This window comes from Protopterus annectens, chromosome 15.part0 (genome assembly GCF_019279795.1).
Source record: "Protopterus annectens isolate FY-2018-M chromosome 15.part0, PAN1.0, whole genome shotgun sequence".
NCBI lineage: Eukaryota > Metazoa > Chordata > Ceratodontiformes > Protopteridae > Protopterus > Protopterus annectens.
The window spans coordinates 344,156,606-344,176,654 of NC_056749.1; the positions used below are offsets into that span (position 1 = coordinate 344,156,606).

Genomic DNA, 20,049 nt, shown 5'->3' on the forward strand with positions numbered 1-20,049 from the left:
CACAAGCTAGTAGAAGCAGCCGAGTCAGATCCAAAGATTGCATCCGAACCCAAGAGGTGAGGAACAAATGAAAACTGACAACATCAGATGTACCTTTAAATAAAAAAAGTCTCACAGACATTGTACAAGCTGTCCATAAGCAACAAAACTTTTTAGACAGAGCGTAAACTGCCTGTCAGACTCTTCTGTTAATTAAAGAATGTAATTTACATTAAAAACTAAGAACAGTCAAACAGTTTACAAGCTGACTGTAGTCAAATAACTTAAAGATAAAGTACAAAAGTTTAAAAAAGACTAATGCAAATATACTAAGTTATACACCACTACATTAAATTTATCTGGTCTCTGTGTGGTTACTGGAAACTGATGGGCTTGATTTTTGTGCTGGAGAGACTGATTAAACCTCGATATGAGCCAGCAAATTCTGTCAAGATTAAACTCCTTTCCTGGAAGACTATCCTTCTGGTAGCCAGCACTTCCACAAAGAGAGTTTCAAAACTTCATGTTCTACCTAAAAAAAAAAAAAAAAAACCTGTAAGCTTGTTTCCTACCTTTCCTGTAACTAGTGTTCCAGATACAGATTTGCTGTATCCAGGACTGTATGTAAGCTTCTGAGCCCCCCAAGCCTTTCTGTGTTGGAGGGAAGCCTTCTAGCTTATCAGTGGGAGTGGTAAGCACTAGGTAACTTGTCTATCACATAAGGAGTGGTTCTGGCCCAGAAATTGTAGTTATTGGCCGTTTGGGCAATCTCTTCCATCTCTCTCAACTTTCTGATTTGAAAGCCTGCATTTGCACTTGTTTCTGTCCTGTAACTTGCCTTTAGCACTTAAATTTGCTTATTCATGCTCAGCACTTATTCAGAACTTGTAAGCACTAAATAAGCTGCTAATAACTATAGCACTCAATCTTCCTCATTACCTAGAGAAAAACAGTTTTTGTACTTTCTTTTCTCACTTGCTTAGAGAAAAACAGCTCTTGTACTAACTTTCTTCACTTATCTAGAGGAAAAATAGAAGTTATGTTCTTACCATAACGTTCCATGTTAGTTGTCTTCTTCTCGCCTTCTTCTTGCTGGATGGGTTCGGAGCCGACCTCGGCTCGACTGCCACTCTAAAGCTCGAGAGTTGGTTCCACCGCTCGAGGCTCCCCTTATATCCCACAATGCTAGGCGAGAGTTACCTCAGATCTCGTTTGTAAGCTAACCCCAGCTTATAACAGAAAACAGTATAACTGTAAAAAAACAGAATCCACCTCTAACAACAGGAAGAAGAAGGGTGACCTACATCCTGAAACAAGAAATATGCATAATAGCATATAGTTAAGAAAGAGGTGGTAGAAAGAGAGGTCACGATCACAACTCCTCTAGGTCTGTCCAGGCCAGGGGGAAGGAGGGTGGGACGCAAGAAGAAGGCGAGAAGAAGACAACTAACATGGAACGTTATGGTAAGAACATAACTTCTATATGTTAAGTTGTCTATCTCGCCTTCATTCTTGCTGGATGGGACAGCGTCCCTAGCACCTTGTCCCGGGTGGCCTAACGGAACAGACTCCTGAGAACAGTGGAACCAAAATTAGCTCTATGCCTAGAAGCTAAATCCCACTTATAATGGGAAATAAAAGTGTGAGGAGTAGCCCAAGTAGCCGCTGCACAAATGGTGTCAATAGGCAGTCTGTCTTGGAAGGCTAGAGAAGTAGCCAAAGCTCTGGTGGAATGGGCTTTAGGCTTATTAGGCAGTTTTGGTGTCTAATCTCATAAACAAGGGTAATCAGAGATGTTAGCCATCTGGATAAAGATACCTTTGAAACTGGAAGTCCCTTTCTGCTTTCCGCATAGGAGACAAACAGCTGATCAGATTTTCTGAATTGTTTCGTCCTGTCCAAGTAGTACCTTAATTCACGATGAACATCCAGACAGTGTAATTTTTGTTCAGACCTATTTGAATACTCGGAAAAAGACAGGGAGGTCATTGCATTGGTTTAGATTTGATGTTGAAACCACTTTAGGCAAAAGGACGGGTTAGTTCGTGAAACTCTGTCCTTATGGAACACAAGGTAAGGAGAGCGACAACTGAGTGCTTGAAGTTCTGAAATTCTTCTAGCTGATGTGATAGCCACCAGAAAGAGAGTTTTCCATGATAATAACTTTAAGGAACATGAAGCTGCAGGTTCGAAAGGGGAAAGAATCAAAGAAGCAAGAACTAAATTTAGGTCCCAAGGAGAAGGAGGATTTCTTACAGGAGGTCTGAGAAGAAAAACTCCTTTCAAAAAGGCTTTGCAGAGTTTGTGGGACATTAGGGCGGATTCAGAAATACCCACATGGAAATTAGAAATAGCTGCCAATTGAACCTTAAGAGTAGATGGAGATGAACCTGCATGGAAGAGTTCAGCCAGAAAATCAAGGACTAGTTGGATGGAAGCGGTGAAAGGATCTATGTCCTTTCCTTGTGCCCAATATGAAAAACGTTTCCACTTACTCAAATAAATCTTTCGAGTGGAAGATTTATGGGAAGCTATCAAAATATCTCTAACAGAGTGAGATAATTGAGGAAGCCTGGCTACGGTTGGAAGTGGAGGAACCAAGCAGTGAGGTTCAGAGAGGGGAGGGAGCGATGAAACTGACCCGACTGATGGATCAAAAGATCTGGAACTAGGTCCAGATTCCACGGTCGCTCCAAAAGAAATCGATGCAGAAAGGGGAACCACACTTGTCGAGGCCAGTAAGGAGCAATGAGGATCAATGAGGCCTTCTGAGCGATAGCTTTCTGTATTACTTGAGAGATCAGTGGGAAAGGAGGAAATGCATACAGAAGTCCCCGGGCCAAACTTGGACTAGCGTCCCTGCTGGGTTGGCCTGGTAAAGGGAATAGAGTGAAGTATTCTCTGCACTTGCTGTTTTGGGGAGTAGCAAAAGATCGCAGCAAGGCTGACCCCACTTGAGAAAAATCTCTCTCACTACCGAGTCTTTCAGAGACCACTCGTGAGGCATGAGAATAGCTCTGCTCAACTTGTCCGCAATGTGATTGGAATTCCCGGGGATGTGCGTTGCTATCAGAAAACGCTGAGAAGAAATCGCCCATTGCCACAGTCTGAGTGCTTCTCGACACAGGGGGTATGATCTGGTTCCGCCTTGTTTGTTGATGTACCACACTACAGACATATTGTCTGTCTGGATTGCAATCGTTCCCAAGGGAAGAGAGTCTTGAAGGGCTTGCAACGCTAAAAGCACTGCTCTCATCTCCAGAACATTTATGTGCAAGTGGCATTCGTTTGGTTGCCATGTGCCCTGGACTGTCCTGCCCTGATAATGCCCCCCACCCGATCAGGGAGGCATCCGTTGTCAGAGTAGCAACGGAGGAGGTGGAACAAATGGTCTTCCCAACAGGAGCTGGGGGGAAGACATCCACCACATGAGATGCTTTTTGCACGCTTGCGTGATCATAATGGTGTGAGACATTGGAAGTTCCTGGTATGACCATTGAGAAAAGAGCATCCACTGAAGGATCCATGTGGTATCTGGCCAATGGAAGGAGGGGTATGGCATGCCATGATTCCCAACACCTTCAGAACTAACCTGGCTTTGGCTCTGTTGTTGTTGAGAAGTAGTGATACCAATTTTTGAATGTCTGATATCCTTTGGTTCAAGTTAGTGTTGCAGACATGTTTACAGTATCTAAATTTGCCTATGTAGGTAATAATGCGACAAAGCGACAAAACAGACTTTTCGCAATTTATTGAGATACCCAGTTTTGACAGACGAAAAGTGTAATCTCTGGCCATCAGCAGGAGATGCTTGGTGGGAGCTGTGAGGAGCCAGTCGTCCAAATATGGAAACACCTGGAATCCTTGTCGTCTCAGGTGAGAAGCTACCACTGCCATGCATTTGGTAAACACCGGGGCAGTGGTGAGACCAAAGGGCAGGGCCCTGAATTGAAAATGACTGGTTCCCAGCCTGCAGCGGCGGAATCTTCTGGAGCGTCTCTTCATTTTTATATGACAGTGCGCGTCCTGAAGATCTATAGAGCACATCCAGTTTCCTTTTCCCAATAGGGGAAGAATGGATTGCAGCGTGACCATCCGAAATCTTGTTTTCTTGACCGATCTGTTCAAGATACTGAGATCCAAAATGGGTCTCCAGTCCCCTGTTTTCTTTGGAACTAAAAAGAACCTTGAGTAGATTCCGGATCCTAGTTGGTCTGCTGGCACTGGCTGAATAGCTCTTTTGCAAGCAGTTTTGAAATTTCCAAAGCTGCTATATCCCTTTGAGCGGTGGAACATCTGGAAGGGATTTTTGACTGAATTGGAAAGCGAAGAAAGGGAATAGAATAACCTTCGAAATGATGGACTGTACCCATTTGTCTTGTGTCAAGGATAGCCAGGCTTCTGGGTACAGTGACAATCTTCCCCGACTGCCTCGAAGATGGGCAGTCGGGCAACACCTCAGGGATGCTGAAAGGGCTTATCGGAGGCTTCTCGATTGCCCTGGTTCTGCGGACCCCCTCTGCCTCTAGGGCGGCGTCTACCATTGTTGTTCCCCCTCTGCCTCTGGCGGGAACCGACTCTGTGCGTCAGGCGAAGTCCCTTGAGATTGTTCGGAACCACATCTTTCCCCCTTCTGGCCTTTGGGGTAAGGCCTAGAAGGAGTAGAAAACGGACTCCGGCAGAAAGGGTCTTGCCATCAGTCTCGCACCTAGTCAGGGTTTCTTTCACTTGTGGACCAAAAAGAGATGATCCATCAAAGGGAGTTCGTGAAAGACGTCTTGAAAGGTTCCAAAATTGCATAGCCGCATCCAGGCGTGCCTACGTAAGGCTACCCCTCTTCCAGCCACTCTGCTCGCTCCATCGGCCGCATAACAGATGACACGCATGGAGGAGTTGGAAATAGAATTAAGGATAGCCAGCTGCGTGTTCATTTTCTCTTGGAAACCCGCAGCTGTAGGGTCCTTCAGCATTTCACTCGCTTCTTTGATCAAGTCCCTTTGAAGACGAGTGAAATGGCACAGGTAATTCAGCGAACGCATAGTAAATGTCACTGAGGAGAATATCCGCTTCCCGTACCTATCCATGGACCTAGATTCCTTGTTAGGTGGATGGACAGGCACTGAAGGATCAGCCAGTTCCTTCTTTGTGGCGGCAGCTACCACCATAGCATCCACAGAGACTCCTTTTGATAAAAATTCCTTGTCTGATGGAGCTGTGATGAATTTGGAGGGTCTCCTGGGAGTGGGGTCCACTGAATCAGGAGCCGTCCATGCCTTTAGCAACCACCTGCATGAGGGGGTGAAGGGGGACACCCAGGAGGTGGAAGGACGAGAGCCAAACGCCTCAAGATACACAGATTCGTCCTCCGAAGGGTTGAGGGCTGGCCAATTTCCCCTCTGTTTAAGGATCTCCAGAATGTCTGCAAATGAGACATCTTCAGAAGGGGAACGGGGAACCCTCAGAATCATCCAGATCTGTGTCCGACGTGATAGACTCAGGTGAGTTAATGTGCTTCCTCTTGCAGTTGCTCTTCCGAGGGGGCTCTGCTGCCAAATCAGGTGAGGCCTCGAAGAGGATGAAATCCCCAAAGGGAGCTCCTGAGGAGTTGGCTCTCTGCGGTCCGGGATGAGGAGTGAGTCGACTTACCCTGAGGCAGCATAGAGGGAGGGGCTGACGGAGCCGACTGTGGAGTAGAGCCAGGCTCTAACACACTCCGCATGACCTCGAAGCACCCCTGTCAGGCAGAGCCAGAGGTCCCGCTCCGAGGAGCTAAGGACCCCCTCGGCACCGACAGTGATGGCTCCGAGGCGATGTCGGAGCCGAACTCACCAGCGCTTGAAGCACCGAGGGAGAGGGGGTCGGACAAGGGTCCGATGCCACTCACCCCTCGGAGCCGGCGAGGGAAGTCCGGCGCCGAGATTCCTCCATAGAAGAAAGCGGAGCCGACGACGGAGCCGAAGACAATTGTCTCGGCTCGAGGTGACCACAGTCTCGGTTCCGACACGACCCGGCTCCGAACTCAAGAGAGTCGAAGGAGGAAAGAGTTGATGGACCGGGGCAGGCACCGACTGTTGAGTCGGGCTCTGAAGCATCTGGGCTAGTGCCTCAGACTTGAGTAGTCGACTCACCACCCTCTGAAGGTCATGATCGGACAGCCTCGATGACCTAGAGGAATGAGACCTTTGGCTCCGTTCAGACAGCAGGGGAGATCCTGGAGCCGAATGAACGGAGCCAAGAGAAGGTGACCTAGACCTCTTTCTGGTTGTCGGCTCCGAAGGTCTTGTCGGAGCCGACACGGGCCTCGATAACCTCGGCTCCGGCCGGAGCCGGAAGCCACAGAAACTGTGGACTGAGTCTTATCGGCTCCAGCCGGAGCCGATAAAGGCAAGGTTGAACAACCTGAGGTCTCGGCTCAGAAGCCGGGCCAAGACCTCGATGCCTTGGAGGGCTTCCCTGTTGAGACAGACAGGGAATCCTCAGGCTTCAACAAGCCTCTCAGAATAAGCTTGTTTTTTCTTTCCTGCAGGACCCTGGGGCTGAAGCCATGGCAAACAGCACAGGAGTCCTGCAGGTGCAAAGGCCCCAGACAATAGACACAAGAAGTGTGAGCGTCTGTCAGAGACATTTTCTGACAGCACGCATCACACTTCTTGAATCCGGAGACCCTTGCTTCTTTTGACATAGCCTAACTGGTGAACACAAACACACACTCAGACACACCAGTTATACCCTGTCAGAATATACAACTTTAGTAAAAATACTAAAATTAAAGTACAATAAACAGTAGTAAACTACACAAACACTCCCTAGGGAAGGGAAGGCCTAAGGCCCAAGGGAAGAACTAAAAGTTCTTTTAAACAAAAAACGGGAAAAATTAGGTCGGGGATAAAGTTCAATGAACTACACTAATTTGAGAATAATTAAACTAAAAAAGGGGTAAAAAGAGTAACTTTTAATAGAAAAAGCTTAAACTCACCAGGAACCGGTAGAACAACCAACCTCGAAGCTGTAGCGGCAAACGAGATCTGAGGTAACTCTCGCCTAGCATTGTGGGATATAAGGGGAGCCTCGAGCCGGTGGAACCAACTCTCGAGCTTTAGAGTGGCCGAGTCGGAGCCGAGGTCGGCTCCGAACCCATCCAGCAAGAATGAAGGCGAGATAGACAACTTAACATCAGTTTTTTATTCAGGCATGTCCAAGGGTCAGCTCCCAGTGTTCTCTCCTGTCTATCTGATTAATCTGGGCATCTTGAGGCAATGTAGAAATTACCTCATGTACACAGACAACCCTCTCCTCCTACCACCCAACACTACAACCTGTGAGAGATGCACTTATCTAGCCAAACCAGAGGTAAAGCTCTCTCCAACCATGACTGAACTTGACAGTCATGAGGAGAAGGTAAACATTTGCAACACACCACACTCATCACATAGTCTCACTAAATATACACCACCAAAATCCACACATAGTAACACAAAAACATTCCCAGAGGCTCTCAATAATAATCTGTCTAAACAAGAGAGACCTCCAAAGCAGAAACACAAGCAACCTCCATCCCCCAACACAACCCAAAATGACACATAGCCTACAGACAGTGTGCCATTCAACCACAGCCAATAAGGCAAAACAACGTACCCAACAAACTAGTCATAGGTGACTCTATAGTCAGGCACACTGATGTCCCACTCAACAGGCTAAACAGGGAGAAGATTACTGTCAGCTGCCTGTCGGGTGCCAGGATCCGCCACATAACCCACGTACTCAGGTTATTCCACAACAAGTACAAATATGACTCTGTCATTGTCCATGTTGGTGTGAATGACCTGAGATGTAACTCCCTGGACTACATGAAAAGAGACATGGAAGAGCTCTCCGATCTTGTAGGCCAGGCAGGTATGACCCTAGCCCTGAGTAGCATTCTGCCATCACCCAGAATGATACCACAGTATAAGGACAAAATGACTGACTTCAACAATTGGCTAAGCTTCTGGTGTCATTCTAAGGGGATCCAGTATCTGTCTGCTTGGGATGACATGGTCGACAGACCACGATGCTTTACCACAGATCGCCTACACCTGTCACCCCTGGCATTCCAGATACTGGCTAAGGCTCTTGCTGCCACAATAGTGCCTATTTTAGGCAAGGTTCAAATAATAAATTCACCACCATAACAGGAACAGGCAAGCAAAAACTGAGGGTAATGCTACTCAATGCTAGAAGTCTAAATCTCAAAATGCACTCACTTGAGGCACTCCTTAAAATGGAGACCATCGATAGCCGTGCAGTGACTGAGACCTGATTCAAGGCTCCAGAGAGCACCCCTGCACTACCAGGCTATAACTCATACCAAACCTTTTGGCCATGTAACCTGGACCAAAACACCAAAGGCGGAGGTGTGTCCATATTCATTAAGGATATCCACACCTCCAGGCTAGTTGCTCAGCATAATGCATCTGAGGTTATCCAAGTGCAACTAACTCTGGGCAAAACTGTAATCCAAATTGTAGTTTGCTACAGATCCCCCACCATGCCCCAAGATTCCCACTCGTCTTTTCTTGATGTATTGGAAAATATTAGGGTTCAACCAAACACCCTAATAATGGGCGACTTCAACTACCCCACCATTAACTGGGAAAACTACTCGTGTACCAACTCGTTAGCTCAACACTTTCTGGAATTCATAAACTCCAAAGCCCTGGATCAACTTATACACACCCCCACCAGGGGCAACAATATCCTAGACCTAGTCATTACCAACATGAGTGACCGGTGTTCCACACCAGAAGTCAACTCCTCGTTGGTCCGATCTGACCATAAGCAAATCACCCTTGATATCCACATCCCGTCCCCACTCCCGATTAAGGAAACCACAGTAAAATATTTCTCCAAAACCAACTTCATGCTTCTTAAGACAGAAGTGGTGAACTTCATGACACCCATGCAGATGGACAATACAGTTACAACTGCTGAATCCTACACAAATGCACTCTATAAGCACTTACACGAGTGCATGGATTGTGCTATCCCAAACAGAACCAAAATGCTAGCCTCCAAAAAAGGAAGCCAATCTGGTAGTCCACTGCCATAAACAAACTGTACACCAGAAGGAAGAAACTGTTGCAGAAGAGAGTACAATCCCATGAGTGGAGGAGCTCGCTGGTCAGCCTCAGTAAGAAGCTGAGATCCCTTATACGATCCTCCAAAACTAGCTACAAAAACAAAATCGCCATGAATTCCAAGGACAACCACAAAGCATTCTATAGCTATGTCAAGAATCTCGATGGCAACACCCAGATCTGCTCTGAGTTACAGCACAAACGCACGAAAATTATGGAAGCAACTGATATTGCTAACATCCTGGCAGATAGGTTCAGTGCTAACTTTACCTCCCGTCTCACCCCCTAAAGGGCCCATATCGATACAGGAAGAATGCAGAGTCCCTGTAATCACAACTACGCAGGTAAAAGCTGCACTCTCTAAAGCGAAAAACACAGCAACCATGGGACAGGACAACATCCCAGGCTGCGTTTTACATGGACTTCAGAACGAACTGGCTCCCCACTTAAGCACCATGTTCAATAATAGCCTTGCATCAGGCTTTGTGCCCACTGAATGGCACACAGCAACAGTTATCCCACTCGACAAAGGGGGAGGCACCACTGATCCTGGGAACTATCGACCTATTAGCCTGACGAGCCTGGTCTGCAAGGCCATGGAATGTAACATCATGGAACTCATTAACAACGACATTGGTAACCTCCAAACTCTGGATCCCACCCAGTTCAGGTTTGTGAAAAGCAGATCATGCCTCCTGAACCTGATCGACTTCTTTGAGGCAGTCACCAAAGCCGTAGATGAGGGTAAGGTGGTTCACACAACCTATCTTGACCTCGCCAAGGCTTTCAACACTATCCCCCATTCTGGAATTATAGCTAAACTCACTAAACTAGGTATAAATCCCTACGTCACAAGATGGGTTGCCAACTGGCTCACTGACAGAACCCACACTGTAAAAGTTGCAGACTCCAAATTTGACCTCAAAGCAGTGACAAGTGGAGTACCACAGGGTTCCGTCCTGGGACCTCTCCTGTTTGGTATCTGCTTCTCTGAAGTACAGGCTAACACAGAAGGCCTCTGGCTAATGAAGTTCACAGATGACTGCAAACTAGGAGCCATAGTCAAGTCCCCAAATGATGTGGACATCCTACAGAAGGGCCATGCTGAGACAGATGCCTGGTGTCAGAGCCATGGCCTCAAGCTCAATGCCAAAAAGTGCAATGTCATCCCCTTTGGTAAAAACTCTGTACCCATGAACTACCACATAGGCCGCAATCTACTTAACACTGAATGCATGATGAGACCTTGGGACCCAGGTGGACAGTAGTCTCTCCTTTGATAGTCACATCAATACAGTAGTCAGGAATTCCTTCTACATGGCACACCTCATCATAAAAGGGTTCTCATCCAGGAAAAAAGAGGTCATTGTTCCCCTCTACTCGACACTCATTACACCCATTATATATATATATATATATATATATATATATATATATATACATATATATATACATATATATATATATATATATATATATATATATATATATATATATATATTCTTGTGTATAATTTGTTGAAATCTTTGCATCTGATCTTTAACAGCAACTTGTAAATTTTGAAAGTATTCTTAAAAAAGGCTGACACTTTAAAAGCTGTCACTAAGCTGTTGCAACTGCTTACAAATAGCTGGGGGTGGGGGTCACCAAACAAAATTTTTGTCCATGGCAGCAAATTTCCTTTGTTACAGCTCTTACTATAACTGTGAGTTTAAGCTCATACCAGTGTTAGGAACAGCACAGACTATAAAGGACATGTAGCTATTATCACTCTTCAGAGTTTAGGTTTCCACATCCATAAGAGAAGCCAGCAATTATACCAGGCCGCTACCTTTATAGAAAAATGATAACATTTACAAAATATTATAATATGTAATTAAAATTATTTATTTTTAGATAAATAAATGTTAGTTTAATGTGATAAAAATGGGCCAATAGGTAACCAGATTTTCCTTCACATCATGCAAATCCAAAGTATTCCCTTCTTCTTTTCAGCTAATTAAGTGAACCTTAAGTTTTTCAGTGGTACTAGCAGTGCAATTTACCAAATTCAGTTAAGCTTCCACTTTTAAATTGTTGAAATAATGAATTTGAAAACCGGATCTTTGAATGCTGATAAAAGCTTTTTGACATTTGTTCTCATGGCAAGGGTTTTCAACACTCCCTATGCGTGCTTTGCCCCCTGCACCGTTTTTATTATGGTTCTTACTACTGTCTGACCGCATCTTGGAAGGTAAGAATAACTGTACCAAATTTTCCAAAGTTCACTGCTAGAATTCTAAGGCTTAAACAAAATGTACAAATCCCATAACAGACAAGCGTTGTTAACAGGTCAACAACAGACAGTGTTTTCCTTCAGAAATTAAAGTATTCTTAGAAAAGCACAATCAAAGTAAATGTTAATGACACCTAAATCTTACCAATAGCATAAAGAGAGAGGCAGACATATTGCACTTGCTGTAAATGTTCATCTCATTCTACATCAAGTAGTTTAAACAAAGTCTCAAGACGCATAGAAAATTCACAAAGCCCCAATCCAGAGCTTAGTCTAGCTTCAGTTATTGAATCTGAGTATTCTGCTTTTTGTGAACTCTGCGGACATAGCTTGGTGCTTCTTAACCACTTTTCTGTTTCTATAGTAAGAATAATAGATACCTACTCACTAAGGGGCTACTACTATATAAAGCAGGATTATTTACAGGGTTTGATGTGAAAAGTGACAAAATGGCCTCACTGTTCAAAGCAAGTGCTACAGTAGGTGCACGTAATGTGGTGCAATTAGACTTTCTACAAGGCATGTTGAAAAAGACCTTATAACATCAACTGCATGCTGGGTCATGAGTGACATCCGACAGATTCTCAGAGGGGTATGTGTCTGCCAAGTAAGAAGTTAGCTATGCTTACATAACTAGTGTTAATATGTACCCCCATCTCACTCCCATGTCTAACTGTAAGCTTTACAAGACTAAAAGAGAGAATGACTGTCTCATTCTGGACATGCACTAACTGTTTCCTACTTATTTGGCCAGCTGTTGAACTAGTCAAAAAGAAAAAGAGCTTATGCTGTGCTAATGCAGGAATAGTACTGCAAAGCTACATAAAGTCATCAAAAGTGTGATAGTAGTATCAGTTATCTGATTAGTAACTCAGTTTCAATCAACTCCCTGGGTGCCAAAACTGTAAAAAGTGGTCACACTAACACCTATCCCTAGCAAATATGCACTTCAGTCTTCTGCGCTATTTTTTTCTCTGCAAAACCACTTAAAGAAAAACTCCAAAAGCTGTGGTCAACCATGTAGGTGGTTATCCCTATTCTGTAATCAACAGATAACACAACTTCAGGATAAACATACCTCTGATACTGCCCTGATTTCTGTCTTTCATCCATTTTCACAAACTCTGTTTACTCAGGTACCATGGTCAATGGTATATGCAGTAATCTAGTGAAAAATGCCCACTTGGTTGAGGAAAGAGGCATACCGTCCAGGCTTTCAGTCCTATATTTTAATAATTACTGCATAAGATGTTTCAAACATATCTTGCGGAAAGAATGTAGAGAGAAAAATTGGAATGGTACTATCACCTCCCCTTCTCTCTCTCCATACAAGGTACAAGGCTTTATGATTGTCTGCTACTTTCCTTGTGCAACAATGACAATGTCTATCTGCTCAAAACCATTTCTGGAAAATAATGTGCAAATTTAGGAATTACTTAAACTCAAAAAATGAAAAAAGGTATTTAGGATGATAAGTAGTGAATGCAGATAGAATTTATAATATGCCCTCCTGGAGCACATACAACTTACTATGTGGTCTTCGTGCCCCTCCTAAAATATAAAATTCTGATATAAATAACTTTATGCACTACATGTGAATCACACTGCACTGATACCTTCATCTGTCTGGTCTCTAAAGATAACAGGTTATGAAATAATATAAAAATATGAAAAATGTAGTCCATTTCTAACAGACAAGGCAAAGCAGAGCATGTTTTAACATTCCCCTCAACCTACTTTCATTACTAATCCTAATTTAGATCTCACCGCCCCATGTTCTCTATACTACAGCACTGTCAGGATTGTGAAAACAATTCCCCAAATGGAACCTTGCTGTCAGTGTAAAACTGTGAAGACGTGCAGGGGCAGGGTGCTGTCCCAAGCCACCACTGGTGGGCAAGATTAGCTTAGTAGCAGAGGTATAAAATAGGAGTGTAAAGAATGAAGAATCAAAATTGGTCACTGGATTGTGCTCCTGTTGAGAAAGGTTTAGAATAGTGCAATTTTATTGTGGTGGTCTACGGCTGGCCACAGCAATTACAAGTTATGGTATGGAGGACCTCTGGCCACCAAGTCCACATGTCCTGGTGGGGAGCTGTATTAATCAGTGCATTAACAGGCTATGTTAGCAGTTTTGCTGGCCAAAGAGTTCATAAGCCAAGCTAGTGGGATGGGGTGGATGCGGCAACAAGAAATTCTGGACTATGTTCGGACCACTGTACACTGACAGCTCTTGCGTAGATCGGGAATGCTGTTTAAGGCAAATAAGAACATTCCATCCTTCACAAATGCTTATAGTCACAAGTCTTGGCCACCCTGGTCTCACAGTTTTGGGCAACTGAGTCTACCAGAACGAACAACGGGATAGATGCTTTACTTTGTGTCATAGGTAAGGAGGGAGGGGGTGGGGACAGAAATACAGAAATAATAAGCTGTTATTGATGCAGTGCATGCTGCCTGAAATAACTTTTTTTTAGCAGTACATCTGATACTGCAGGTGAAGAACTAGGCTGAAGAATCACTTTAATGCTGATGCAATATGTAGCTGTTCTGTTCATGAAAGCGCATTTTAGGAATGTTAGTTTCCTCTTGCATTTATTAAACTTATCAAAACATTTTTGTCCTCTGCTATGCTGAAGCCTTGCCCTGATACTTTCCACAGCTGTGGCCAATATTCTGCATGAAAGAAATGCTGATCTTCACAGGCTTGTACAGTTAGTAATATTGATAAATCATTCAACAAATAAATAGCAATATATGTATTTATCATATAAAACAGAAATAAAATCTCTGAAAGCATGCATTCAGACTGTGTTTCACTGATAACTGATTTCATTTTTGACAATAAGTTCACCCTTATTCAGTGTGGAGATATGAACAAGCCCTACCTTCATATAGCTGTGCATACTGAGGGAATCCTGCGGCACGAAGCCACTCACAAGTCTTCTTCGCCTCAAGTTCTGAAAAACAGAGAGAATGAAAATATAAGTACAACCATCACTATCTCTCTCAAGAGCATCAGCGTAAAGTAGTAAAATTCAAATGATGTTAAGAAACTAAAAATTGAAAGTGCCACTGTGAAAGGAGAACAAGGACTTCTTATTTCTGCCTGGGACAGTGGCATTCATTTGATGGCATGCATGATAACAGAGTCTAATGCTCTGGCAAAAATAGCAATATCAAAGAACTTTACAATGACAGGAAATTTATTAAAGGACAGATTCAGCACTTGTAACTATGAAGAAATCTATTCCCAGAAATGCAATGACCAAGAGAGCTGTTGTTCCATAATGAGGGGATACAACAGAAGAAGCTACTTAGACACATTGTCAGAGAGACACTCCTATACTGAGAAATAGCTGCCCACTGCTTGTACTCAGCATCACAGGGCACGTTTCTACTCTTTTCTTGGTGTAAACTGCCAAACATTACTGACTACACTCGGGACATGTAGGCATACTGAACCAAGATAATGTGATATAACATCAACAGTACATGAACTCCCAGGCATACCTCTCAATCTGTTAGCACAAGAAATATGGACAAAGCCTGACCAAAAATAGGAACAGATTTTAAATATTAACATTTTTAATTTAGAAAGTTGCTAAAATAACAATATTTGTCTTATCATACATTTTTTCTGAAGGATATGAGGTCTGAAACGCAAACGAATGTCATTATTTAATGACTTAAGTCCTCAGACCACCCCAGTGATTAGCCAGAAAACCACAGAAAATATAAGACAAAAAATCTGGTCATTCTGCAAAAATCTGTTCAGCTGAGAGGCATGCTCCTGAGCCAGCTCAATACCATTTTACAGCACTTTTGTGTGCGCAAAGAATGTGCAGCTGTTAAACTGCTGCCAAAGTTAACAGGACACAGCTGTGTGACTCACAGAACTGTCTCCTGTATGCTGACATTTTTTCATATACTTACTGTAGGGAGGCACAAGTTTCAAGTATAATGTAACTATATTAATATATGCTGTCTTACTGGAATATTCCTTGCTGTTTTAAGATGATAACAAGCCTGAATATCCATACACAGTATTAACAGGAACAGTTGTGTTAAAAAGGTAAAATGTTCATGCATCTTCCATATAATTAGGCCTTTTGGATAACACTACTGACAGAAAAGCTCTGGTAAGGAAACAAGTACTGTAGTATAGTGTCACTTGTTAAGAACAGCATGAATTTAAACAATAAAGAGTACAGCACAGGAAATGCAAATCTGATAAAAAAGGGAACTCCCGCTGGAGAGATTGAAAGCATATTTACAACAGTTACCACTATAACTCTAATGTATGTAAATCTATATGTGTGTGTGTGTGTGTGTGTGTGTGTGTACACACAGTCTCTCTCTCACACACACACACACACACACACACACACACACATACAAACACACACACACATATATATATATGTGTGTGTGTGTGTGTGTGTGTGTGTGTGTGTGTGTGTGTATATATATATATATATATATATATATATATATATATATATATATATATATATATATATATATATATATATATATATCCATATACAAAAAGAAGGTACACAATCACAAAATACAAAAATGATCAGCACTCAAATTATATTTAAGGCTAGTTATTAACGTTAAGTCTTAAAATAAACAGCATAGCATAAATCCAGAAACAATCAGCAAATCAGTTTCACCCACTGGCGTCATCAGTGCAAATCAACCAAAACCCTTCCCAGAGTAAAGTTCATGCTTAAATACAAGTACATTTAAAAGGACATCACACCAAATGCATACTAGTCAGAAAGCACATAAAAACAGTCTACTACTCAAATTTACATAAATATTCATATGCAGTTATCTATATCTATATATATATATATATATATATATATATATATATATATATACACACATATATATATATATATATATATATATATATATATATACACACACACACACACATACATATATATATATATATACACATATATATATATATATATATATATATATACATACATGGGTCTACTTTGATTCACTGCTGAAAACTCATTTCACTGAATTTCAATTCACCCTCAAAAAATCACTGAAAGCTCAAATCACTGAAAACTCATTTCACAGAATCACATTTCACTGCATGTAAATACTGTTGGGCAAATAAAACGGGTCTATTTTATATATTCAAACGCTTAATTGTTCGAATCACTAAAGATCGAACTTTAGTGATCGAACAATTAAATATTTGAATATATTAAAAATAAATATTTACAAAAAAAAAAAAGAAAAAGTAAAGGGTGTAAGCAGGGGAGCAAGCCCCTCTGCACCCCCCACACTCCCCGCTACTTAAATATGCCAACTCCGAGATCGCACTTCAGTGTGCTACAGTGTGGAAATGGAAAATTTCACATTTCCTACACTGTAGTTAGTGATCTGGGAGTTGGTATATTTAAGTAGCGGGGGGTGTGGGGGTGCAGGGGGTCTTGTCCTCCTGTTTACACCCTTTAGTTTTTTTTTTTTATTATTATTTTTTTTTTAATTTTTTTTAAATATTCGAACATTTAAATGTTCGATCACTAAAGTTCGATCTTTAGTGATTCGAACATTTAAGCGTTCGAATATATAAAATAGACCCAAATAAAATGTATATGCCCTTTCCCCACAGTAGTGCGATCCTGGAATTAGTATATATCGTTAGGGTGGGTGTCCCCCACATGGGGGGTGTGTGTGACATAGCCCCCCACCGACTTAGCTTTTATATTTATTAATCTTATTTCACTGAACGCTAACAATATATATGGAAGCATAGATTTTTGTCAAATGCTCAATGCAATGAAAGTCAAATCATCTATCACAATTCATTGAAAATTGTAGAAATACATATATAGTATGAGATGTTTTTTTTTTTTGGAACAGCAGTCATTACAGAAGTGTATTTGCAGGATTGAGTGAATGATTACCATTTGTGCTTGTGTGCCAACACTGATTCTGTGGTGTCATGTTTTTTTCTTTTCTTTTCTCAGGGGTTGTGTGACTGTGGAGTTAGCATAAATAAGATATGGGGAGGGGGGGTTGTCAACCTGCAAAAAATAGGTTTTGGGTGGCACTTATGTTGTGTAGAATGCTTTCAATGAATTGTGATTCAACAAAAAGTGTTTTTGATTAAATGTTTTACATGATTTGACTTTCAATAAATTCAACATTTGATGAAAAGTCATGCATTTATATATATATATATATATATATATATATATATATATATATATATATATACATGTGTGTGTGTGTGTATATATACACACCACACACGCGCATAGATATACACATACATAAAGGGGCATATATGCATATATATATATATATATATATATATATACATATATATATATATATATATATATATATATGTATGTGTATAAATAATTTTGATATATCTATAGATCAATATATATGTGTGTGTGTGTGTATATATACATATATATATACATATATATATATGTATATATATATATATATATATATATATATATATATATATATATATATATATAGGTAGATATATACATGTGTTTGTGTGTGTATCTCTCTCACTCTCTCTCTCTTGAGACAGACAGACCAATGGCTTAAGAAGGTCAATGGTATACAGGGATGGAGTTCCTAAGTGCAGCCTCCAGAGACACTCGAGAAGCCAGCTAGAGGAGAGGAGGAAGTGAGTAGGCATTGTCAGCAATCCATTCCAGATGAAGGCTGATATGTTGATCATGTGGTAGGAATGTCACCTGGCTGAGACCATGGGCACTACTAAATAACAGGAAACAGATGAAATAGGAAGTTCTATGGCCTGCCAGAAAGTGTGACAAGCATTAACTAGAGAGCGATGTGTCACAGCATACTCTCGGGTTCAGTGCTGTAGAGACCTCCTAGTCAGTGCACTTTTCAGCAGCTAGAGGGAACACAAACAAAATTCCATGTATATTCAGCATGCCACCTTCCTCATTGTTTGCCTTGCATTATCTCACTGATGCAAACCCACCCAAGATAGATGGGGCCCTTCTATGGAATGATGAGGGGTACTACTGCTTCCAAGACAAGGAAGATAAAACAATCAATCGATCATCATCAGAAGAAGATGAAGGTCAGGCTGATAAAGGGCCACGAAGTCTACTGAAAGTTTTATTAATACAAAAATATAGTAGTGAAAAAAATCCTTCTATGTTGTTCTTTTTTGCTCTCCGGTTTGCCACTGAAATCTACAGTCAGTGCTCATTAAGATCCCTCTGAGCTAGACTTTGTAATGCCCATATATTTATGTCATGCTTTCTTAAAACAACAAACTGCCCATGGTCTCAGCCAGGTGATATTCCTACCTGCTGAAGTCCTATAATTTCTGTCTGTGGCTGATCCAATGACTTGCTAGCATTTTATCAGAACAGCTTTTCCTCATCAAGTCTGAGTTTCCTGCATAACCTTTAGGGAGAGATAGGAAGAATCTTATTTTTTTTCACAACAGAGTATTTTCAGCCTTCTCATACTGCATATGTATTTTGCCTCCCTTCAAGTTGAGAACACCTTGTTCACTTACACCGTTATGCCCTAAAACTTCAGCAAAAGTAAAGTTCAAAGAATATGTGCCACTTAGCCAACCAATTATTTTAGTTGCCACAACATATAGAATTTAGGAAACTCACCATGGAACTACCTAACCCACCATTTCCTCTGGCTAAGATTAAAAGAAATTCAGAACTCCTCAGAATTCAAAAAGAATACCAAAACTTGTAGAAAAGAAATGTGTGGATGACTGTTTTGTCTAAGACTGATGTCAAGCACTCAAATTAGGTATGTCAACAAAAGCAAAATATATTTCTAAATATAAATATGTTGCATAGTGATATAAATACAGTAGTCAATATATCCTCCTTATATTCATTTGGATCTTCAGTGTGTTCCACTTTCCTCCCACTTACCAAAGAGATGCTGTAGGTGAACTGATGATCTGCCTGCTAATAGGAGTGAGTTTCAGGTGTGAGTGTGTGTTTGTGCATACTGCAAAACACCAGAGTCATTGCAAGGATAAGCTTCTGTTTTGTGACTTTGGCCCACTGACAGCCAAGATATAATCGGGCTTCCACAAGACCCTGAACTAAACAAATTGCTAATTAGAGAATAAAGTATATATACATAATCATAAATAAAATAATAATAATATAAAATATATGTAAAATAATATAACATTTAGACAGAGAAATGCAGCACCTTATTAAGCATTCAAAAATCAAAACAAAAAAAAACCATAACAGGGACGAAATTATCACTGTGTAGATATCTTCTAGTCACAATCTATATTTTATTATTTTTCAGCCTTAACTAACTTCTTGCCTTTAAAACCTTGGAAAACAGCATTCATAACAACAGGTAGCCTTTGCTCTAAAAATGTTGGTGTTGAATATGATACTGTGTAAACTAACGGAGTTAAACATTCCTACACTAACTGTAATTTCTACAACGTACCTGTGTGGTGACAGCTATTTCACTCTGCTGATTTTAATAAATCTGTAAAAGGCACGTTACTCTTAACCTCTGCAAGAAATCTGGATAAAGCCTAAAATTAAAAGGGAACAAATGCCCCAAAATAGGGACAGATTTTAAATATTGATCTTATATACTTAGGAAATTGCTACAGTAACAGGATTT

General features: G+C 41.4%; 1 protein-coding gene across 3 annotated transcripts in view; it reads right to left on the reverse strand.

Moving 5' to 3' along the window:
- The window catches only part of STARD8 (StAR related lipid transfer domain containing 8), a 780,205-nt gene that overhangs the window by 254,162 nt on the left and 505,994 nt on the right, over positions 1–20,049 (reverse strand). For all 3 annotated transcript variants that reach the window (XM_044057100.1, XM_044057099.1, XM_044057101.1), the window contains exon 2: positions 14,259–14,330. In XM_044057100.1, coding sequence (XP_043913035.1) covers positions 14,259–14,330 — 72 coding nt within the window. The remainder of the gene's footprint in view (positions 1–14,258; positions 14,331–20,049) is intronic.